This window comes from Ciona intestinalis, chromosome 9, assembly GCF_000224145.3.
Source record: "Ciona intestinalis chromosome 9, KH, whole genome shotgun sequence".
In the NCBI taxonomy this organism is placed as follows: domain Eukaryota; kingdom Metazoa; phylum Chordata; class Ascidiacea; order Phlebobranchia; family Cionidae; genus Ciona; species Ciona intestinalis.
Window position 1 is genome coordinate 2,187,488 of NC_020174.2, and position 19,450 is coordinate 2,206,937.

Sequence of the window (19,450 nt, forward strand, 5' to 3'; positions counted from 1 at the left end):
CTTATTGCGGTATTTTTCCAGAGTTTTCCAGTACATGCGCTATGGAGTTCCCCAACTTAGGAGAAATATATTCAAACAGCCGTTTCTCTTGGACGTCACATTTATCGAAACTTTTCATTTACGAAGGTTAGTGTTTCTCGTAAAGGGCAACAGAAAGGTCGGTTTTAATATTACACATGCAAAACCAACACCCACGGGATTTGTTGCATTTTCTCTTCTGGTGCGCACAGCAGAGCGACAGTGACTTTTAAACCATTAAAAAATTAATAAATTTAACATAAGCATTACTGATACGATAAATGCTCCAACATTTTTGGTGCCGAAAAATTAGGGGTCTAAATTTCTTCACCAGTATACAAGGTGGATATTAAAAGTAGTTGAGTCCTTTTAACGAAATATAAGCCAAACTAAGCCAGCGAGCGAAAAAAATTCCGTGTTTCTAATTAAAACGCGTGAAGAGCGACGATAAAAACATGTTCGTTTCTATTCTCTGGGGTTCATGATATGAGTAAGCACTCACATAGTGCGCACGTTTGACTGCTGTACTGTTGCGGGTAGGGTCTCCGGTTTAAATAAAGCAGCAATTCTAAATCGGTATTACCACTTCAATACGTCCCAGGTTGCAGTAATGCGAACTCTGACGTATGAGACGCGTCGCTCCGCCCTCTGACGTAGTTTTGACGTCACAGGCATTTATTAACACATGGACACATCCGGTACAATAGAGTTATTTAGAAATTATTTTGTGGTATATTTAACTTACATAAAATAGATTCCTAATTTGATACTGTTTAATTTTAAATGTTAATGTGTTTTTCTTCAAAGTTTATTTTAGATTAGTTATTGTTCTGTTTTTTCTTTTGTTATATAGGTTTAGCACGTGCGGGGTAAGATGGGACATGTTTTATTTCTCATTTTCGTCCCATTCGGTAGTAACTAGTAAATGTCCTAAAAAGAGCGTTAATTGTTGACGCGCCAATTTTTTTTCAATAAAAGTTATTAACTTTAAAAAAAAAACTTGAGTATTAAAGTAAACAGTTTTAACTTTGACATTGTAGTCCAGTGCATGGTTTACAAACTTAGTATCGGTTGCTACTTTGGATTTGATCACGCGAATACGGTATTTAAATCATGCAAAGGTTATACGGTTATATGCCCACGCGACTATTATGTAAAGTACCCGCTAGGGACACGATCTTTTTGTCGATGGCTGCAGACGTGTCACCAACAGTTTAAGAAAGCAAGCAGAGTTAAATACACGTATGCAAAGGGTCCTCTCTCACTTGTTTACAGTCTGCTGAAGAGGTAGTTATTAAATAAAGGCTTGATAATGTGTGAGTCGACATGCAACTGCGTAAGGTCGCCAGTTTACTTGTAGAAGCGGAGCAGCGTGAAATTATTGTTACTTGATTTATTTACAATTAAAAGCTTACTTACTGGTTTTGTCAGCGATTATATAAACAGCCGATATTCTGTACAGTTACCAAATAGCACTGTGTACTTATTAAAGTATAGGAGCTAAAGTTTGACTTTAACTGCTCAATGATCATGTCTATTGATGTTATAAGAAGATCAAATACTTTGGAAACGCCAAAGAAACATTTTCGAAAGCACTCGGATATTAGTTTGGGTCCGCACACGCAGACACCCAAAGCAAAGAGAAGCCGTTTGGATTTTTTACACATGTAAGTTTTGGAATATATAACTTGTGAAGAAATAGTTCAATTTTAACTAATTTATTTCTTCTTTAGATTAAGCAACAAGAAAAGCGAGAAAAATATTACAGAATGTCCGTTCCGACAGTTCTTGCAAAAGAAATGTAAGTATTTTTTTAAAGTCTAAAATTAAATTTAAAATACAGTAAGGTGGGGGAAGATTGGACACATTTTACCTCTATTTTCTCGCCCCGTTTAGTAGTAAACAAAGAACTTTCAAGAAATTATAAAACTATATGCCCATGACTCCTATTGACCGTTAGTAATTGTTTAAAACTTGATCCAGATATTTAGATATTGTGTGCTAAAGGCGTCCCATCTTCCCCCACCCCACTATACAACATTTTAACAAAGTCTTTTTAAAATTTAAAGTCTAAAATTAAATTTACAATACAACATTTTTTATCCGTTTAAAAACATTAGCGCTAATTTTTTTATTTTTCACCAGCTCACGTTATCGTCTTTCGGGAGTTTCTGAAAAAAGAATTTAGTGAAGAAAATTTGGATTTCTGGCTTGAAATTGAGAGTTTTAGGAAACAGAAGTCAAGCAAACAACGAAAACTCGCGGAAAATTTGTACAAGACGTTCATTGCTGTTGGAGCACTAAGAGAGGTGAGAGTTTATATATATTAGTACTGTGGTGTAAGATAAAACATATGTTATCCAAATATCCTGATCGTGTTTTAAACAATTGACAACGGCCTATATGAGAGTCGTTCGGATACGGTTTTATAATTCTTTGAATGTTTTTTGTTTGCTACCAAATGGGACGAGAAAATGGAATGAAAAAGTTTTCATCTTCCACCACCCTTCAAAACATCTTCTTGTGGTGTATTTAAAAGCCTTTTCTTTGATTCAATTTGGCTATGGTTGTTTTAGGTGATGTCTTACTTTGTTCATGTTCGCAGATTAACATTGACGCGGTCACCAGGGACATAACCAAATCAAACATGGAACAACTGGATAGTAGCGCGTTTGATCTTGCACAAGCCTGGGTGTTCCTTCTCATGGAGAGAGACTCTTTCAAGCGGTTTATTGTCAAACAATTTGACAAAGAAAATGTAACGAAAAAAACAAAAGAGCGAAGCAACCAAATAACTAAAAGCGAAACCTTCCCGAAAAAGAAAAAGCCGCAAGTTTTTAATAATAACCGCAAATCTCCGGAGCCAGTTCCCCTTATTTCACTTTTCTTTGCCGGCGTAAGAACTGAACCACGAAAGCGAAAATTTTCGATTTAAGAAGCTACAAATGTCAGAGGATTCAGCCAATTTTTTATTGGCGCGGTTTTTCAACCATGATGCTTAGCGATTTATTGTTGTCGGTTGAATTGAATTTATCTTGTTTTATTTCAGATATATTTATTTTCTCGCTGGTCGAGTTTCTTTATTGCACATGCTAATACACAACCGTGAAGAGTTGCAAACGTTTTATTTGTCATGTAAAATATACATGTAATACCGTAGGGTATATAGGTTAAGACATGTTTTATTCGCTTTTTTCTCCAATTTGGTAGTAAACCGACAAAATTTACAGAATTGTTTAACCTTGGTCGCGTGACTCTAGATAGCATTGTTACTTGATCAAAACACGATTAGAAAATATTCGAATTATGTCCTAACCGCATTCCTTCCACCCACAGTATATATGCATCTGGCATACCTGACTTCCAGCATATACGCGCTGCATAAACAACGTCCTGGCCAGGCCGCCAAAGCAACAACAGGAGATACGAAACAACATTGCCATTACCAAATATAGTATTAGCGGTTCTGGCATACCATGCAACTGCATTCATCTGCCCGACTCTCATCTCCGCCGCAATGTCTTTGAGCATTAAAACCGCACACTTACCGATTATATTGCTTGCCAAGGTTGATATACACAGGGGAGGAAACGTATTGCATATGGTTATACCAGCAACATGTTTTGATACAGACACATAAATATCCAATACGTAATCTTATTGTTTGATACTAGATTCCTGAAAACAGTTTTATTTATATAGGAAGCTGGATTATATAGACAATGGGTATCGGTTATAATTCGTCAATTTTTTTTTCCGGTAAACGAATTACTAGTAACATTTGTTGAGAGAAACGAAAGTTCATTTCATATTCTACAGCCACGCCCAAGATCTGTTTTGTAAATGGAGTTAAACAAATTTACCTGAACCTGGGCCTGCCATATAATACCTCACCCATTTATAATAAAGTTTGTCAAATAACTTGAACATATGTATGACCTTTTTATAGCCGTCAATGTTTGCTTTTTGTGACAAGTTTATGTACTTTTAAGGTGACTCTTCATATAGTATAACTATAGGGTCTATATATAGTATAAGATCGCTCAAAGAATTATAAAATTGTATCCTTACGAGTCTTACGACACCCATATACTGTTGATAATTATTTAAAACACGACCGGGATTTTAAAATATTACGTGCTAAAAGTGTCTCGTCTTCCCTCACTCTACTATATACAGTAGTTCGGGAGAAGATGGGACATCTTTTAACTCGATTTTCTCGTCCTATTTGGTAGTGAACAAAAAACATTCAAATAATTATGAAACTATATCCTCACAACCCCGATAGACCGTTGTTAAATGTTTAAAGTACGATCAGAATTTTTAAAATGTTACGTGCTAAAAGTGTCTCGTCTTTCCTAACCCTAACTATTTTTTTCTATATTTTAACTCTTAATGAGATATTTTAACATTAATTTTTTTGTCGTTTTTAATAATACTAATCGAACTCGGTGCGCGCTGTATATAGCCGTAAAGATACTGCAGGTTAATCCTGTAACATTTTTATATGTTTACCACCAAAGGGGGGGGGGTCGTAAAAAAAACTGAAAATGTGCTATACTTTACCCCACCCTCGTATATTGTTGTTGCAAATACAAGCCATGCTGCTATAATTAGTCATATAAAACCTGGCATAAACAAGTATAGTGTAATGAGCGTGTTTACGAAGCTATATCATTTGTTATCTTAATCATTTTCCAACGATTACTTATCTCTCTCGTTGTTCGGACCTGACGTCACACTTGCGTTATCCAAATAAGGTCATGCACGAGATAGGATAACTTCGACTGCCGTGCAAAATACTGGGAGGCAAAATTTACGAATTTCTGAATTGGTAGTAAAAATTCTGAAACATAGGATACCCATAGTAATTATTCACGCTTATTTGATTTTATTTTCGCTTCTTTATTCAAGTCTTCATTACGAATGAATGGTGAATGCGTTACAATAGTTTTTAACGATCAAAGTAGCTAATTAGAAAGCTTTAAAAACAGAATGGTTTCTTTGTTATGATATTTTGTTGAAAGCCAGAAGGAGTTAACTCCACGTTGGCAGTTTCGACTCAAGCAAATGATGTTTATTCTGTCACACAAGTTGATATTGGTTGTTAAACTTGTTATTGCATTCAAGTCGCACAACATGTTTGTTATTGTACTGTGGGGTAAGATGGGACACCTTTGAAACATAATATCCAACCATCTCGATCGTATTATGAACAACTAACAACGTTTTTTTTTTAAATAATTAACAACGGGCATTTTAACAATTTATTCTTTTTGATTTGTCATTTCATTTTTTAGTAACAAAAATAATACCAAAACTAAATAACCGAATATCCCCACGCCTCTATAATATCGTTGTTAATTGTTCAAAACATGGTAAGGAAATATGGAATTTGCGTGCCAACGGTACCCATCTTACCACACAGTTTATACTTTTTATATAGAATATAAAACCCATATTCCCCGATCGGGATTTTAACAATGCTTATTTAGACTCTCGAACTAAAGTTTTATCACTCTTTAAACATTCTTTTTTACTTTACTGCCGGAAACCAGCAGAATAAAAAATGTCCCATTTTACCTCACCGTACTACAATATACAACTACGGACCAATGTATAAAATATCCCATATCAGGTTCGATGAGGTAACTACATATCATTTACTATCATGTATATAGGTGCGGAACGATTACCGAATCGTTCTTTATCAACATGGGCGTAACTCTCATGGATACGAACATAATTAGTAAAGTAATCACGAAGATAACAGAGTTGTACTTGTATAAAAACCACACGAAGATCGGACAGAGTCATATACTTTTCGTTGAGGTAGAGAGAACATGTAGAAATAAAAAATTACTACTTGTTTTTAGTTTATAGTTTTTTTATATTGTCGAGTTTTAGGTTGAATTATACGCAGCTCTTGCTGTTGCTGTATGATTTTTTCTATATTTGGTTATAAAATTCGTTACGTAACATTTAGTTTAGGTATAACATCAGATATATTTCGTCATGAAATTGCTTACGTAAAGTTTAGGTATATAACATCAAATATATTTTCGTTGCGTAACGTACCAGCAGACTATGTTAAAAAGTTATTACAGATTAAGTAAACATGTACTACATGACCAATTAGCATAAAGTTAGCATTCATTACAAGACTTACGTAACTTAAACATGTACTGTACAAAACCATATCTAATTCTATTTAATTTTATCCCTATAGATCATATAGAGTATTTAAGCTTTACCATTATTTGGTATCCAGCATATAATAGGTATTGAAAAATGACAACCGAATTAATATTTGATTACAATAATAAGATGGCGATACCTGAGATCCAACCTTGCAGCACTCGTAAGGCGAGGAAACGTTTGTCTTTGGACGTTTTTTACACAAGAGTAATGAATGGCCATAAACGGGGCAGAAGAGCGATGGATGAGAAAAATGTTGCTGTTGAGAAACCAAGGCACCCATCGACACAATCGTGCAAAGAACCGATTTTTGACAGATTATTAATTTCAACCACGGTAAAAAATCAATTCACAATACTTTTTTAGTCTGTATTAAATTGTATAGTACTGGGGTAAGATTGGATATCCTGAATCCTGTATGTCCTGATCGTGTTTTAACAATTAACAACGCTCTTTTAGAGTTTTGGGGCGTTACGGAAGCATGTCTCAACTTACCCCACCCTACGACAGTGATATTACTGTGTCTTATTTTACCCTATAAATCATTATTGACCCGTAAAAGCCTCGGGTGTTAATTATATGTTAAATAAACAAATATTCACTGCCTTTTGGAAAAACACCGATTTTTTTTAATAAACATGTATTTTGTCTTTCAGAAAAAACTCGAATCTTCCGATCGATCTGGGAAGTGCTTAGCTCGCTGTTTGTCAACACAACTGCTGAACACAAGTCAGCATCGTGTCGAGGAAGAAGATGAAATATCCTTGTCTTCGGAATTAATGAACGCTAGTTACGGGACTGTGTTCAGTCCTATGTCGTCCCCAACAAGAAATCGCCATAACCGTAGCATTTCGGAAAGTTCTAGAAAAATGGGGAATTTCGGTAGCAGAAAAAAGATCAAAAACGCAATTGTTACGCCTGTGCGCAACGCACGAACTCGTATAATGAGGAAATTTTCGGACGGTGACGGAGAATGTTCTAACCAAGCACCTAATTCCATATCTGCGACCAAGAAACGTTTTTCCGCTTCTGTGACATCTCTACCTGTAAATTCGAGGTAATTATTCTATTTCCTATAAACTAGATAAACATCTCTATCCTCAGTTCGGGAAACGAGATTGACAAGAAATTGGAATGTTGTGTAATTCGGAAAACACTCGCGATTGTTCGGATATGAATATTTGCACAGTAATTGAGTAAACATTTTCTTTACGACTTACAAGAAAAAAGGAAATTGGTCTGGCTTGTCTCTCGCGCCCAGCGGCATATCGCTATAAAAGCGGTTTTCGAACCTGCTCAAACCAGATTCGAAATTTTCGAGCGCAGTGTTAGCTTAGCTGAGATACAATGTGCTTACAAACATGCTGCATGTCAGTCAACGGTGGCAATAACTATGCCGGCCCAGGGGAGATGAGCGGAAATTTTGCAATTAAGTTTAATTGAGATTCATTACCTGCATATGGCATGGTATATACATTAACTAACTTGGAATGCTTAGCTGACCTACTTGTTTTTAATTCATCAGAAATTTATATATCGTTGTTTATAATATTTATCTGACAAAATGCCTATTGCAAAATCCAGCCCTGATCTCCACAATGAGAAAACCCGAAACGAAAATGAGTTCGGAGTCGCCAATATGATTACTACTGTTGTGAAGAAGAGGCGAAGTGACTACTTTCAATCGTAAGTTTTGTAATATTTAAAACAAAAACTATGTGTTTTTTTATTTAAAAACTTTTTTTAACATGCATTAATTATTGTAATGTTAACATTGCTTTCTTTTTATCAGGTTGTCAAATTGGCGAAACGACAAAGTCACTGGAATTAAGACACTTCGGCAATTCCTCATGAAAAAAACGCGCGTTACATGTTTCCGAAACTTTTTGAAGAAAGAATTCAGCGAAGAAAATCTGGATTTCTGGCTCGAAGTAGAACACTACAGAAAGCAAAAGACAAGCAAACAAGTTAAACTGGCACACGCTATCTTCGATACCTACATTGTTGTCAATGCTACACGAGAGGTAAATACACTAGTTCTTTTGAATTGAATTCTTGAATTGGTCCGACAACAAATTGAATGGCACAATGCGGCAATTAATGAAAATACGTATCTTTGGTCTTGCATTGTGCGCTTTCATTTAATTAATTTTAATGCTCGTTAAATCGTTCGGTGACCTAATCGCTACAATGCAGTACTATAGTGCACTCCAGACAGACTGGCTACAATACTAATTAGTGCTAAAAAAACAACAGCCCACGAGCGATGTCTCTTATCATTAGAAGTATGGTTGTTATTGGCAAAATATTTAACAAATGTCTTTTTTTGTAGATAAACATTGATGCCGGTACACGAGCGACTACGAAAGCAAATATGCAAAAACCAGACGCCACCACATTCGACTTGGCCCAAGTCCGAGTCTTCCTTCTCATGGAAAGAGATTCATTCCGTCGATTCCTCGACGCCGAACAAAAATCCTCGGTTGAAACTAAATCTTCCAGCAGCAATGTAACAGCAAAGAAAACTGCAACAAACAAAACGAAAGGTGTTTCGAAAGACAAGAACGTCCGAAGATCGCTTATGAGCGAATCAAAAGAATCAAAATTTGCTGAAATAATTAACAGCGCTAGTATTACTGAAAGAAGAAAGCGTAAATTTTCGTCATAATTTCTAATTTTTCTTTTCTATCGTGTTGTATTCTTCTATGCTGGCGAAAATATTTATGCTGTTATCGTTGTTTTTGAATTCTATTTACACTTGCTGTGCAAGATGGTTACCTATACTGTGAAATACATGCAATTCTAAATATAACTTTGGCTTGTTTAGTGACGCATACAGAAATCGGATTTGGATGAATCAGATTATTATGTAGCGACTAGTGAAAAATATTGGCCTTGTGCCTGAATGTGTTAGGAGAATGAATAACATTTCCTGTTTATGGACAACGTATACGAATATGCTGGACAACGAATGCTTTGTCTCCCATATAATGCAACCCAGTTCATAGTCATTGGTTTATATTTCCGAAGATTTCATCTCTGTTTACCGAGTACGGAAGAAAATGATAAGAGTCATCTCAGCGTATAGTCGCTAATGTAATAAAGATCGACTTTTTAAAATCAAATTTACAAATATCCATATTACCATATAGCATGCAGTACTGAAGTATTGTATATACAGCAAACTGCAATGTCACCTCGCGTGCAAGTAAAGACAACAAAACGGTTTACAAATCCCTAAACAATTCCCTGTGCGCAATCAAAATCGGTCAGCTTGGCGCAAATAGTCCGCAAAAATATCCTTGCGTGCAAGGAGTCGAACTTCGCGTGCAGACAAACGATAGGCAAGTTAGGATAACATCTGCGAACGAAGGTCAGAGTCGCCTCCGGCTATATTTTGCTTAGATTACCGTCATTCTGCTATGTAATGTTTATATTCCTTTCATACACCGGGATACTATAGGTCGATTATCTGTGGGGCGGGCGAAAACATATTTAAGTTTTGTTGGAATTTATCAGCTATTGACGTCATGCTAAGTTGAAATATGCGAAGAGAATAAGTGTTTGCAACGAAACATCTGTCTTAAAATTTAATAATCCATAAGCAAAATCTAAAAAATCTATATGTGACTATATCAGTTATATCAATTCATTACGAAAATCGCAGATTCTTTTTTAAGACACATCGCTAACGGTTCCTATGCTTATATATGCACGTAATGCGTTTCCATAGCGTTAGATCAACTTTAACAATCAATATTTAAAGAACATAATTCTTTGGTTTAATTAAAAGCCTGCGGTTACTTTTATGTCTCGTATAAAGCCAACTTATCTGCAACGCCACGTCGCTGCGCTGTAGAAATGAGACAAGGCCATATTTGGCAAGCAGATATACGGATTGTCGGAATATGAGCCGATTTAATGTCGGCCCACTCGACTACGTTGCGGGTCGGACCAGTTCAATTCTTGGTACTTGGATCAGATTTCAATCGATATTCACATTTTGAGAAGCATTATAATCGTCTTGCTCGGCGTCGACTTTGCTCTTGTAATACCTGTTCTGATTGGTCGATAGTAAAGGGCGGGTGTGGGTCGCCATTATATGAGATGGAGGCGACAACTTTATCGTGATTCATCCCATTGCGTGACATTCACTGGAAAATATTTGAAGCTGTGACGTTTTTTTTCGCCGATAGAATCGCATTTGTGTGTGGCGCTCACGCTATACAGCAATTACTGTGATGGTTACCGGCAAAGATACACAAACTCTCAAACGGCCTTGTTTACGCGAGGGGAGAATCACAACATTAGTTAGTGTCACGCTGGAGAAATGTACCTGCTGGTAACTCTGCCTTGCGTGCGAATCAAAGCGAATGACCTACTCTCACGACATGCGTGTTTGGTCGCTGACCGATCCCTAAACGCTGTTCTTTTGTTGTGTCGCGAAGGGCTTTAATTTCGAAGAAGAAACGGTGAAACGGGTATAGCGCTTTTCGCGCTCATGATCGTATTTATAGAAAACCCACTATTTGTTTCTTCATTTTCAAGCCGTAAACCACTGCGACACGATTTATTCGCTCACCGTTCCACAAGCGTCAGCAGCTTAACCAAGAATGCCACTTTCGTGTCAGCCGTGATTACAGCCTTGCAAACTTCGCCGCCGTTGTATATTGACAGTTCTATCCGATTACCGCGAATATTAAATAATCGGATTAAAAGCTACATAGTCGTGAGACAGAGCCGAGCTGGGCGTCTATCCCTTCCAAAACACATCTTAACCAATGACCGGGTCATCCCTACCTTAAGTCCGGATTAGACAAAAAAATAGGAAGTTGGTTTTACATTTTGAATAATTCCATTTTATCGCGAATTAAATCTGAATATGAAACGATGTCACACCTGCTTTACGGTTTATAAACACATCTGATGTTATCGCGGTATTGGTCACGCTTCCTGTACACCCCAACGAAGATTAAAATCAAGATTATCTTAATTGCAGTTTCTTATACAAACCGCTCGCTGTGAAATCATGAGGTCATGTTTGTTACACTGATTGGTTGCTATATGTCGTAGCTTGCCTGTGTCGTTCAAGTACATCAATAACCGCGCTTACATAACGTATTTTTTATAGCCTTAAGCGTCATGTAATGTTAACGACTCATTAATGTTTGTTTTCGGTACCATAGCGACTTAAATGTCAAAGTGAAATAATAAGACCCCGTCAAAAGAGGTTTTAATCTCTTTGGAAAAGTTAATACGTATACGCACATTGCTATTGGTTACTTCTTCAGTGTGTTACGTAATAAAAAAATACTTATTATGTCATAGTAACAGTTGCTGTCACTTTCTAGCAATAACTTTCATTACGAAATGAACTTTTACTTTGTTAAAATTGTTACTCTGGCGACCTCATTAACTGCGGCCCGGGGGCACCGGATGTGTGTCTGCTGTTACATGCTGTGCTCACAGCTGACCATACAGGAAGTTTTTTTTACTATCTGCGTTTTTACTTTTAATTATCGCAACACTTTCATTCAATAAAGAACCAGTATCGTTATTTATTTAGTGACCACTTAGCAGTCAGTCGTATATGCGGAGATGTTATGTACTTATTTGTTCATGGCGCTTAAAAAGGCAAGGATAGGCGTATAGATATAATTGTGTCAAATATTAAAGAACACTGACAGTAAATTAAAATGACGGTCGAGTATTTTAAACTTAAATTATTACTTTGCCGAGAAATGTGCTTTGATTCGGTTTAATATTGTTCAAAGCTAAATTTCACGACGACTTTTTATTACCGTTACGTAAGATATATGTTTGATTTAGGATATTTTAAACTTGACAAAATAGAGACGTATGTTAGCTCGGCAACTGTATGTTATTGTCGAGTTATCTTTCTGTTATAGATTTTTCGTATTACTTTAGAAGTCACAAGTGCAAATAACTTGTGTTTGCCTTTTATTTAACGTCGTAGTGTTTGCTATAGAACGAATAAAACACCTTTTATTTTGCTATGAAACAAACAAAACTCAGCTGAGCAAATTAGTCATCCAATAAGCCTTAACCTCATATCTATATGTTGTATTTATTTATTACCGTATAGTACTATCATAGTAACCTTATGCAAACTGTGTTATCTAGTATTAGAACAACATTTTCGTAGTCAAGCGAAGATGTTTACTTTTAGCAGAAACGGACCGTGTTATCGAATGATTTTCTAATGCTATCGCAATTGTTACGTATACGCGTAAATACTATACCTAAATTTCACCAAGAAAAAAAGTAAACTGGGTTTAAATTTTCATATTATTTAACACAAGCCTGTAATTCAAAGTTGCGTCTAAACCATGCAATAAGCAGTTAACTTATATATCCATAGTAGGTTAGGGGAAGATGGGACACCTTTTCATTCTATTTTCTCGCCCAACTTGGTAGTAAACAAAGAAAATGGAAAGAATTATAAAAGCGTAACCCCACGACCCCCTAGACCGTTGTTAATTGTTTAAAACATGATCAAGACATTTAGACATTGTGTACTCAAGGTGTCCCATCTTCCCCCACCCTACTGTAGTACTGTGGGGTAGCATGGTATTCGTTAGCGACCAAATCCCATATTTCCAGATCGTGTTTTGAACAATTGACAACTGATTTTTAGAGTTGTGAGGATACGGTTAACTTAATTAGGTAGTTATTCTTTGTTGTCTAACAGGGAAGAGAAAATGAAAACGTGTCCTATCCTACTGCACTATATTTTGCAACTATATTTTTTGGTATCTCCGCAAGTTTTAACTCTATCTTAGTTTTTTTTTTGCAGATTTGTAAAACCCTAACAATATATGATGCACGATTTGTCGTTGAATAATTCAAAGTTTGCGACAATACGTGGAATGAGACGTTGTAGACGAATGTCAACCATGGGACTTCCACATATCGACGCAAAAATGACAGACAAGGAATTTAAAAGGCGTCTCAGCGCTGGAGAAAACTCCAATTTTCGAACAGTGGTCCGAGATGTTTTTCAAGAGCAAAAATTGGTAAGGCTTGATGTGAGAAACAATTGTAACTGTTTTTTTGTAACATAGTACTGTGGGGTAAAATGGGATACCGTTAGCACCCAAATTTAGTATTTTCTGAACGGTTTTAACAATTGACAACGCTCTTTTAGAGTGAATATTTTTTGTTAATCACCAAATGGGGAAACTGTTTCATCTTACCTCATCCATACCCATTTATTTGGTATATGGTAAACAAAGCATATTATCGTATCCCACTGAAAGAAAAAAACAATTGATAAAATATGATTTGAAATTATGGGATATAATGGGACAACGGTATTCATCTTACCCCACACTAAAAATATACGTATTGATAATTGTGTCACATATGTGCGAGAAATATCTACATTATTTAATTATTTCCTTCTTTACGGATTGTAAAGGGAATTCCAATTCAACCTACGGCTTTATTCTCCCCGTCAAAATTGAGGAAATCGTGTACACATCCTAAACACGAGAACAGGCGGACGCCAAGCCAGAGCCATCCGATCTCAATCCCAGATGGACGGAAGAGAACTCTAGAGGAGAAAAAGAAAGAAGGCAATTGCGAAACTGGATCTCTCTTTTCCCTTTCCGAGGACTGCAACCATAATCACGAAAATGATATATTCAGGTTAGTAGACACGTGACTCAGATTGATTTTATCCAGCTTAATAAATAACTTTAAATTTACTATAGCGTTTGTATACCCTTGTTTTGTTTGCCGTCGCCTTGCTGCGGGTGTCTTAAAAAAGTAGCGTCGACAGATATGACGTCAAGCGTGTTTTATATTTCTCAAACATTAGCTTAGATGTGGTTTATCCCTGTGTATGACGGTGGTGTATCTGTTAACGCCCACGGTGCATTACTAAACCGGTAGTTACACGTCAACCAGTCCTTTGTTTCAAGCGCTTCCGCTTATACTTTATTCGTTACGTATACATGTTATTACTACCACCGACTAAACAATACCTGACGTTACTTTATATTACCGGCTGTTGGTGCTGGTAACAAGTATTGTGGCAGAATAGGTTATCGCAGAATTGGAACTATTACTGTTTTAGTGTATCATACATAGGCTGGAGGGAGATGGGACATGTTTTTATTCTCTTTTCGCGTCGCGTTTAATCGTAAAAATGTTTACACTAGCTATAAAACCGTAGGCTCCAAATCGGTTTTAGTAATTTAAAACATTCATATTTCAAGTGTATTCCATCTTACCCCACAGTATTGTACTCCATATACCGAGAGTCGTCGCAAATGTTTAATATTTTGATGTATGTGTACCTAAAGTTATAGTCGAAAGTGCGACGCGTAAATTGTAACACCTCGTGCCCGCAGTTTTATAAAGCCATGATGTAATTTTCTCGCTTGCTTTGACGCGGTAGGCGGCCACGGTTGCACTCTCCCTTGTTTCTGGCGATGCCATGCAGGGTCAAGGGGTCTCATGAGAAATCATAGGTTATTCCCTGTGATATACCGCGCCTGCTTGCCATATATCGCTCTTTTCTTTAGCGCTTTGGAAGAGAGAGGCTTTTTGCTCGGTCTGCTTATTCGACCTTTAAAGAAAAAGGCAGTTGTCGTCGGCTTTTGTCGTAGGATTGACAGCGGTATAAGCCTGTCCACGCTGCTGATGCCGCAGTATCTATTGTGTTTTATCCAAGGGTAGAACCGAGAGTGTATGGACGTTGTATAAAGGTTTTATGTGAGTTATAAAATGCCCGTTAATGTCGACAGTCTTCACACGATGGATTTACCAAAAAAGAAACACAGAAGAGATTCCGACTTCTCGCTATCCAAGTTGAGCAATCCATTATCTGCATCTGTTGGTTCAAATAAAAGGAGACGTCGAAGTGATATTATACAAACGTGAGTTTCTTTTGTCACGATTTGCTAATTTACGTTAATTTGGGCAATTAGCCTATTATGGCATTATTCTATTACGCCATTTACTTCCTACTTAATCTTTAAAATGTGTATGCCATTGACAAGGGCGTGTGTTTACAATTGCTTTGTTATTACAGACTCTCCGCCTGGCGAAACGACAGGAGCGCACCTATCAAAACATTACGGCAATTTTTAATGAAGAAATGTAAGTCTTTTAACGCTTATTGTGACCTAAATTGATGCTGACCAATTATGTCCACCGGTCTTACGCCGCAATTTCCTTTATTTCAGCACGAACGAATTTGTTTCGTCAATTTCTAAAAAAAGAATACAGCGAAGAAAATTTGGACTTTTGGTTGGAAATTGAAGAATACAGAAAAGTAAAATCCAACAAACTACTTAAGGCAGCTACTATCATCTACGAAAATTACATCGTAGTCGGAAGTCCGCGAGAGGTATACTTGTTTAATTATTCATATAGTACTGTGGGGCAAGATGGGATACGGTTAGTACCTGAATCCCATATTTCCTGATCGTGTTTTTAATTCTTGAAAACGCATTTTTTAAGTCGTATGTACAAAATCAAGCTAAAACAAGAGAATAAAAACAAGCCCCATCTTACCGCACCCTACTATGACACTTTAGTTTAATGTATATGACACCAAAGGCACCAAAATACACTAAGTAAACTGTGTATTATTCACTGTGTTGCTTTTGTACAATGCAAGATGTGGTACAGCTGGCTAGCGTTGACAGGATGTATTATGTGATTAAGGAAACAGGTTATATCCGTTGAATACAGTTCAGTCAGCATTTGTCATATACTCCATAAATAATACCAACTCCAACATACAATATCGATAATATGACTTTTTTCCAAGGAATTATCTATATTACACACGTAATTTACCAGCATTATAAAATTTACTATTTTTATAAAACAGATAAATATCGATGCTGGTACACGAACTGCGATCGTAACGAGTATGAAAGATCCGGATGTTACTACGTTTGATCTTGCCCAAGCAAGAGTATTCCTCCTTATGGAAAGAGATTCATTCCGGAGATTTGCCCTGAAAGAATCAAACACTTCCCCTAGCAAAGAAAAAGCCCCAAAACGTGATGTTGCAAAGGAAGAAGCAGCAAAGAGACAAATTTTCAGCTCGGAAAACAAATCAAAGTTTTCTGATATAATTCACCCCAATATCACACAACGTCGGCGGACAAAGACTTCTGTTTGAATCCAAACATTGAAATTGATTTTATTTATTTATTTATTTATTCCACTTTACTGATTTGTTCTTGTACACTGTCTTCAGCACTTTGATTCCTTTACTTTGATTTCACGAGGACATATTTTGCGGCCGCGGTTCTTTATTACATGATTTATCTCGCCGGTCGAGATTGGACAATTTGAAAATGTAATCCTGTTACATATGTCACATTTTGTTGTTGTTTATTTGAAGAACACAATACATGTTCGTTTACTGCGTTTGTTATAAAGTGAACTCTTTTTACCTCGCCGTAATATTATGTTGTATATTATAAGATCCTACCGACAAGGCGCCTGGAATTTAGACATGAAATTACACAATTTGGTCAAATTTAAACACAAAGGGGTCGCGTTTATTTAAAATCTATTATGACCAATATTGTATTTGTTAAGGCATTTTCGGCAATCATTACTATAGATTATTGTTGACTGTGGTTATACATAATCAGCCTTGTCCTTTCCAAACCAATTGAATGTTATTTGTACTACCACACGCTGAGCATGGAGTTACAACGCTTAACATAATATCATATAAAGTTAATGTAAGTATAAGAGCTCGGTTATCACAACATACTACTTGAACGCTATTGTTGTTACACCAAATCGAGAGTGTGCACAGAATAAAAGAACGTAAGAATAATATTAAACGACTTATAGTTATTATTCTCTCGAAACCCTTAAGCACGTGACAGAACGTCAATCACGTGGATTAGAAACTAATCCATCAGCTAATTGCATCGTATTTTTCACTCTCTCATTTTAATTGATACCAATTTATATAACGGTACCTAATTATTATGGATTATAGACAATGGATTTTAACATTTTAAACGTCTTGTGATTTTAATTATTTCAAATGCTTTGTAATGGAAAATTATATTGGACGAAATTTAAGATATTTAGATTTAACCCGACATATAGCATGCAGTACGTAAAGTGTAGCTAACAAAATAAAGTGTTCTGCTGGTGCAAATCTAAGATGAGATCATTTTGGTTAAAGCTAACGCATTGTATTTTGTATATGTTAGAATTGGGCGTAAATTTTGGAGTTGTGCCAACATTGAATGCATTACCTTGGGGAAAGATGGGACACCTTAAGCACACAATTAACAACGGTCTATGTGGGAGTCGTGAGTATACGGTTATACAATTCATCGAATGTTAATTGTTTGTTTAGTGGCCGGCACAGTGGCAAAGTGGTTAGCGCGCTTGCCTGCCTGTAACACACCGCCAGAGGTAATGGGTTCAAGGCTCTTCGCTGCTGCTACCATTGCGGGCAGTCCTTGGGCCAAACACTTAACGATAATTTGAACAATTCCGTGTCATTAATGGACCAAAATAACAACCATAAATAATATAAAAAATACCCACAAAATTTAATTACCTACAAAGTAACATAGATGGTAACTCGTATGCTGGTACGAGGTGTATGACTGTCGTTTTCTGGCCACGAGAGAATAATGTGGTTTACATTCATACCACCAAAACCAAATGAAAGGTGTCCCACCCCCTACTATATACAGATATCGGCGTATTTAACAATTTAAAATATATGGGGAGCGACGAAAGCAAGATCGACAGCGCCATCATACGATAGGATTTCGCAAACCGGCAACCTATAGTGCTCAGCACAACAGCGACTGCGGTTGCTGGTCTGTAAATAAAAAGTTGAGCTGTTTTGATTTAGATAGGTGTTACTACTGCGTAATCAAATGAATAAAGTAAAGTACTGTGGGGCAAGACGGGATATTGTGAGCACCTAAATCCCACATTTCTAATCGTGGTCTAAACAATTAGTAATGTTATTTTAGAGTCGCAGGGCTACGGTTATAGAATTCTTTATATACTCTTTGTTTACTACCGAATTAAAAGTCCCATTTTACGCCAGCACCATACCATATTTTGCTTTGAAGTGTAATATGTCTGTGCGACATGTGATGCTAAAAATAACAGTTTATGATCAGTATTATTCAATTACATACGCGTCGGAGAAAATGTTTATTTGGAAAGCTGCAATTACTAGAACATTATATTTGTGATGATAAAGTTCTTTGAACTAGCTGTAAAACGTAACCCATATCAAAAGTATAGGTCTATATACAGAAAGTGCTGATTAAACACACGATTAAAGAGAACGCGGCATTTTTGGTGGTATGTGACAGCGTTAACTAGAAAATAGCATTACGAACACAGTTCCTCGTATAGTGTGTTGACACCAAGCGATGGAAAGCTTTGGAACCACGAGGTATACACAGTGGCTTCCAGTTATGTAGAATATGAATTCTGTATAGCTTTAAGTTCTAGGAAGCAACCAAGCGTATTTATACTTGTGTTTTCCAGACGTAGAGAGAATTGACAAATACAAATCTATTTGCCTAATCGTGCATATCGAGCGGTGAATTTGGATCTAATACAAAATACATGCGTTTCACTAAACCGTTGCGAACTGCTGTTCTGATGCTTATTTTGCCATCAATTAGCTTCTGAATAGTTTTGCCCGTGAAGTAACAAATTGTTCCCATATAAAGTAATGTATATTACACGTTATATGCTTTGATACATCTTAAAGTTCGTGACGTTGATTTGGCGACCCATTTTAACTGTTATTTAATAACACTCAAATTGTTGGTGTATTGCCAATTTTATCGATTATTCAACTAAATCAAAAACTCAAATAGCGTCCCATTTTTGATTTGTGACCCCGAGCACTGTACTATTATAAAAACAAAAACATGTACCATCTTACCCAATTAAATATAGATGTGCGGTGTATATTTCATTGTCATTACATTTTTGCTCGTGTGGTTTGACTAATCTTAATCTAAAACCTGTGGTTTCTGTAATGGGCTGATGTTTTCAAAGACAATTGAATATCGTCTAGTTACAAAGCGAAAGCGCTACATTTGTACATTTTATACGACACATTTTTCGAACACATTTTTGCATTTACACTATACATTTGTTTATTAGTTACTGCGGTTTTCGTAATTGGCCGGTATTTCCCGAGACAATCAAATACCTTCGGGTGTAGAAGCGA

The 19,450-nt window shown here is 36.4% G+C and overlaps 3 protein-coding genes across 4 annotated transcripts; all 3 read left to right on the plus strand.

The window, feature by feature from the left end:
* Window positions 1–26: 26 nt before the first annotated feature.
* On the plus strand, window positions 27–9,028 carry LOC100179253 (regulator of G-protein signaling rgs-7-like). 2 transcript variants are annotated; one of them, XM_026836017.1, is made up of 7 exons: window positions 27–126; window positions 620–716; window positions 6,346–6,552; window positions 6,873–7,273; window positions 7,801–7,902; window positions 8,009–8,240; window positions 8,549–9,028. In XM_026836017.1, exons 2-7 carry the CDS (start codon window positions 645–647, stop codon window positions 8,882–8,884), a joined length of 1,350 nt encoding a protein of 449 aa, XP_026691818.1. In that variant the 5' UTR covers window positions 27–126; window positions 620–644; the 3' UTR covers window positions 8,885–9,028. The 2 variants fall into 2 exon arrangements, with proteins under 2 accessions (XP_026691818.1, XP_002122409.3); XM_002122373.4 differs by lacking the exons at window positions 27–126; window positions 620–716 and adding an exon at window positions 5,719–5,850.
* LOC100181578 (regulator of G-protein signaling 16-like) lies at window positions 833–3,145 on the plus strand. Its single transcript, XM_002121843.4, has 4 exons — window positions 833–1,685; window positions 1,752–1,819; window positions 2,164–2,327; window positions 2,624–3,145. Exons 1-4 carry the CDS (start codon window positions 1,543–1,545, stop codon window positions 2,951–2,953), a joined length of 705 nt encoding a protein of 234 aa, XP_002121879.1. The 5' UTR covers window positions 833–1,542; the 3' UTR covers window positions 2,954–3,145.
* Window positions 9,029–12,827: 3,799 nt separating the features above from the next.
* On the plus strand, window positions 12,828–16,696 carry LOC100176924. The gene is made up of 6 exons (XM_002122503.5): window positions 12,828–13,253; window positions 13,658–13,887; window positions 14,991–15,122; window positions 15,278–15,345; window positions 15,432–15,595; window positions 16,085–16,696. Exons 1-6 carry the CDS (start codon window positions 13,056–13,058, stop codon window positions 16,379–16,381), a joined length of 1,089 nt encoding a protein of 362 aa, XP_002122539.1. The 5' UTR covers window positions 12,828–13,055; the 3' UTR covers window positions 16,382–16,696.
* Window positions 16,697–19,450: the final 2,754 nt, after the last annotated feature.

Coding starts and splice junctions, on each gene's coding strand:
- LOC100179253 (XM_002122373.4), top strand. CDS start 5,734: ATGGGCGTAACTCTCATGGATACGAACATAATTAGTAAAGTAATCACG. Junction 7,903..8,008: donor CGAAGTGACTACTTTCAATC/GTAAGTTTTGTA, acceptor TCTTTTTATCAG/GTTGTCAAATTGGCGAAACG. Junction 8,241..8,548: donor TTGTCAATGCTACACGAGAG/GTAAATACACTA, acceptor CTTTTTTTGTAG/ATAAACATTGATGCCGGTAC.
- LOC100181578 (XM_002121843.4), top strand. CDS start 1,543: ATGATCATGTCTATTGATGTTATAAGAAGATCAAATACTTTGGAAACG. Junction 1,686..1,751: donor CGTTTGGATTTTTTACACAT/GTAAGTTTTGGA, acceptor TTTCTTCTTTAG/ATTAAGCAACAAGAAAAGCG. Junction 2,328..2,623: donor CTGTTGGAGCACTAAGAGAG/GTGAGAGTTTAT, acceptor TCATGTTCGCAG/ATTAACATTGACGCGGTCAC.
- LOC100176924 (XM_002122503.5), top strand. CDS start 13,056: ATGATGCACGATTTGTCGTTGAATAATTCAAAGTTTGCGACAATACGT. Junction 15,123..15,277: donor CGAAGTGATATTATACAAAC/GTGAGTTTCTTT, acceptor TTGTTATTACAG/ACTCTCCGCCTGGCGAAACG. Junction 15,346..15,431: donor GCAATTTTTAATGAAGAAAT/GTAAGTCTTTTA, acceptor CCTTTATTTCAG/CACGAACGAATTTGTTTCGT.